Source organism: Hipposideros armiger, unplaced genomic scaffold (assembly GCF_001890085.2).
Source record: "Hipposideros armiger isolate ML-2016 unplaced genomic scaffold, ASM189008v1 scaffold_569, whole genome shotgun sequence".
Taxonomy (NCBI): Eukaryota; Metazoa; Chordata; class Mammalia; order Chiroptera; family Hipposideridae; genus Hipposideros; species Hipposideros armiger.
Genome location: NW_017731919.1, coordinates 300,500 through 304,985, shown reverse-complemented (window position 1 = coordinate 304,985; position 4,486 = coordinate 300,500). Strand labels below are relative to the sequence as shown.

At 41.9% G+C, this 4,486-nt stretch overlaps 1 protein-coding gene across 1 annotated transcript in view; it reads left to right on the top strand.

Annotated features, from left to right (window-relative positions):
• Positions 1-4,372, top strand: part of BIN2 (bridging integrator 2) — a 30,143-nt gene extending 25,771 nt beyond the window's left edge. Inside the window, exons 10-11 of the mRNA XM_019623874.1 lie at positions 2,532-2,612; positions 4,178-4,372. Coding sequence (XP_019479419.1) covers positions 2,532-2,612; positions 4,178-4,372 — 276 coding nt within the window. The remainder of the gene's footprint in view (positions 1-2,531; positions 2,613-4,177) is intronic.
• Positions 4,373-4,486: the final 114 nt, after the last annotated feature.

The following is a 4,486-nucleotide window of genomic DNA, read 5'->3' as shown; positions in this document are numbered from 1 at the left end:
TATTTAGGTCAGAGGGACCTAAGATCCAACATTCATTTCTAGGTTCTCAAACAATATGGATGCTAGTGGTCTCTAAAGACCTACCATTAATGGAGGCTGAGGAGCAGACTTAGAGAAGGGAGTGGGGGCTGGCTTGGGGGAAGAGATTGTTCAACTCAGGGAATATTTAATTCAGGTTTTAGCATTGTTAGAATAGTAACACTTTACATATTAATTAAAGTAGGGCTAACATAACTATAAAAAGCAAAAGCATCTATAGACACAGACACACAACAACACATACTCAGAGAATAGAAAACAAATCTTTGATTTACCACTCATTTTGCAAGACTTAAAGCCAAAAGAGCATATTTTCAGATTGTTAAATAAAGTATTATTCTACGTATGGGTTGTTTATTTGACACAGAGAGTTGTGCCGGCCCAGCACACCGTTCTCCACTTGGGCAAGGTTATTGATTCTATGCCAGATTCAGAAAGCTTTAGTTCACACCCCTGACCTCCAGCTCACCCTACCTCCTGGCTGTAACTCTGTAATGATGTCATGGGCCACAGGCTCCTCCTCTCCTCAATCTAGATGCTATACTACATCCCCCACCCCCACCTTTGGTTAATAAGCAATTACCCTTGGAAAAGGGTTACATTTTAGAGCTGCTTCTCATGTTTATAATCTCATACTTGGTGTAAGTAAGGATCTGAGCAGGACTGAAGAAGAAATGGAACTCCAAGTGAAGGGAAAGGATGCAAACTATAATATAATGGAAGTGGCATGGAGTTGGGAATCAGAAGTCCTGGATTCAAGTCCTATCATTTGCTTCTGTAAAAACATTAAAAACTAACTATGAAGTCCTACCATCCTGATAAACACACATACACATGCAAACGCTCATTTTTGCTTTTTGTTTCTACGGGTGATGGATGATGTCACCCTTTTGTTCAGTCATTCATCAACCATTTATTGAGCACCTGCTCTGTGCCAAGCACTGTACTAGGTACTAAAGAAATAATGATGAGGAAAAAAATGTAAGAACTTTATAGAGACAGAATACTGAGCAGGGAGAGAATGGGCAGGATTTAACAGTGGGTTAGAAGAGGACACATGATGACGACCCAAGTTTTAAGGAACTATTCTAGGTTAGGCTTGAGCAACTGGAATTTGATGGTGTCGTTCCCTGAAATGGTAACTAGGAGGAAGTGCATTGTGTGTAGGTTCTCTGATTTCAAGCAACAAATTAAGCAATAAAGGATATTAGGCAGCTCTTAGAACTGAAAAGACAACTAGGCTGCAGGTGTTTGTAGCAGGAATGTGTGGATTGCACCTTAGGCAGCTGTCATTGAGAGAGACAGCTTCAGCCACCTTCTGCCATCATGTCCTTTCCAGATCCAGATTCCCTGGAGAAAGAATCTGACTGGCCCAGTTTGGAAGGAGGCATGTTAGTGTCTACAATGACAGGAAGACCAGTGGTGGGGGTGGTAGTAAGAGGGTGGAAGTACAAGGAAACTTTTTTTAAGATTTTATTGGGGAATTGGGGGAGGGGAACAGTGTTGGGGAATTGGGCAAGGGGAACAGCCAAGTTGTTGTCCTTCGNAAAGCAAAAGAGATGGTCTTCTGAAAGATGAGAATATGAATGAGAAAAGAATTGTGTTAAAATAGAGACACAGACCCCCTGGAGAGCAACCAATTCTGTGAAGGATCTGGAAATCAAGTCATAGTCTATTCAAATTACATGGAAAGGCTATCAGAGAGATTTGACTTGTTTCTGTGAAAAGTAGGCCCTATGTGTAAAGATTTCTTTAAGTACATTTTAGATCAATACAAGAGGAAATTTCAGCAATTAGCTCTGTTAAAATAATGGTATGTAAAAAAATTTTTTAAATATAGGGGAAAAGGGACACAAGAGGCTTCCAAAAACCAAAATGGAGCGGGCCGCCTTGAGAAATAGTTTTCTTCCCTTGATGTTAAAAGCTAAGGATATATGATCACCTGTCAGGTGCATTGTAGAGAGAATTAGGGTGAGACATCTGACTAGATGACACCAAGAATCATTCATTCATTCCATAATTACTTACTGAGCCCCTACTATGTACCTGGCACTTTTCTAGGAGGCAGGGTATTACAGTGAACAAAATACAAAACTCTCTGCCTCCCTGCATCTTACACTAGTGGGGAAAGAAGGGAAGATAGACAAAAAACAGAATAACTAAGTAAAATTACAATTAGTGGTGATAAGAGATATGAAGAGAAATTAAGCAGGGGAAGGCAACATGGATTGGGGGATGAATTTCAATTTCAAACAGAGTGGCAACGAAAGAGGCCAGGGCGTGAGTCACGTGGATATCTGGGAGTATGAGATTTCTGGTACCCCTCAGATCACACCACCCTACTACTGCCTATGCCTAACTGAAGGTTGACCATGCTCCCTTGGGAGCTTCCTGATATCTGAGAGGAGTTACCAAGGACAGGGGGCACCAGGGTGGCATCCAGGGTGTGAAGGTGAGGGACTGTCTCCTACATTGTCCACTTTGATCCACAGGTTTTTTCAGAGTCTGGCAATGAAAGGAAGATGGAAGAGGAGGAAGAGAACAATAAGCTTATCTCGGCTGACTCCCCTGAGGTACTACAATCTAAGTCACCAACATTATTATGCCCTGAGTCGTGATTCCCATGAAGTACTGAAGGTCCTAACAGAGCAAGATATAAAACTTCCCCTTGGCTGCTTTCTGGTCTGCGGTAGCCATGCTGATTAAGAGAGAGATGCAGGGCATGTGGATAGTGAATAAGCCAGGGTCAGTGTGGGACTTAAAGTAGGCAAAGTGTACTTGCTTTTCTGCACTGAAAAGAGGAACTCAACAGTATGGAAAATCCAAAATTAATTTAAATTTGACTTTGTAATATATGATTTTAGTATGGAGACAGCAATAGAGTAAACTTCTGTTTGGCTCTGGTGAATAATAAAACAGATTTGCATTCTTGGAGTAAATTATTGAAGGGGAGTTTATGGGGTTCAAGATGCTATCTGACCATTTGAGGAACAGGCTAGTAACACTGTCCTCCTTGGGCAAGAGGTACCAGACACAACCTCTTTTCTCCTGAGGCCACCTCCTTATATTTGAGACTTACAGTGTTTTCTTACTCCCAGCCTCTCCCCCTGGGATTGCTTTGGTCATTGGCTAAGGAGACAGATGTTTCCTATGGAATTAAACAATTAGAGCATCTTAGAGTCTAACCTATCACTGTCATCAGTCCTCTAAAGCCTGTGTCCTACAAGACATGTTTACTTCCCTTGCAAATGCATCATAAATAATCTTTTCTCTCAAGCAGAATTATGGACACATCACATATAAAAGTGGGTAAATAAAAAGATTACTGTGAGAAAATCTGTTCTTGCTCAGCATTTGAATTGCCTGAGAGAGAATGATAACTTTCTGGGAGGCGGTATTACCTTTGAGATAATTCATGACCTGGAATTGGAGGAAGGAATAAGAAGGAAAATTTGCTCAAAGGAAAAATCACAGAATTTCAAATGGCCATCACACTAATAGAAATTGGTTCTACTTTCAAAGGTTAAATTTCATAGTGTGTGAGCTAATTTCAGTTACAAAAATAAATTCATTCTAAACTGTAGAGTGCCAAGGTCTTCCCCTGGCTTAGCAGCTCCTAGACAGGGCATTCCACACCTTGGGTTCCCATCGCAGAACCTAGAACTTTTCCCAGAGAAATCATTATACCACTTGCCTCTTTTAATTGCTATAGGTTAGGATCATCTAAATGTGAGAGCTGCAGTGCATTCTTAAGGAGGGTTAGTCTAAAAGTGGTAGGTAGTGGTTTTAAGACCTACTCATATATTTATACCCCCACAGACTCCCACATAGATATACATGCAGATGCATGTCACAAATCACAGGGTATCTGGTCATGGAAATAACTCGGGGGTCCAAAGATCTGGTTCCCTGTCCCAGCAAGTCATTTCACCTTTGAATCTTGGTTTCTTGATCTGTGAAAGAGGATGACAGTAGAGCCTTCCCTGATGTCTCCAGGCTGTAGTGAAAAACATTGTATGTAGGCCCTTTGTATTATTGTCTGTGACCCTTATAGAGTGTAAGGCATACAAGACCCTTCTAAGCTGAGAGGCTGAGAAGGTTGAGCCACCTCTCACTGGCAGAACTCTTCCTTTTGTAGACTCAAGACCCACAGCTTCATGTCTCTGCGGATCCAGAAGAGAATAACATCACAGCATCTGAGCCTCAAGAACAGGTAAGGAGGCCAGATACACAGAGAACAGGATGGGTGGCAGGATTGGGCGTTGGGGGTGGACAGAAGTTTGGCTACAGGCTGGAATCTTCACTGCGGGCTATAAGGAGAACCCAGCAATGAACAATATCCTTAGGGCAAAATCAAGCAGGTGGGGAGCCAGAGGAACCAAGAGTAAACTGGGACTTTATGGGTTTTTTGGTGCCCATTTCCCAACACTAGGCCTTGAACCTCTTG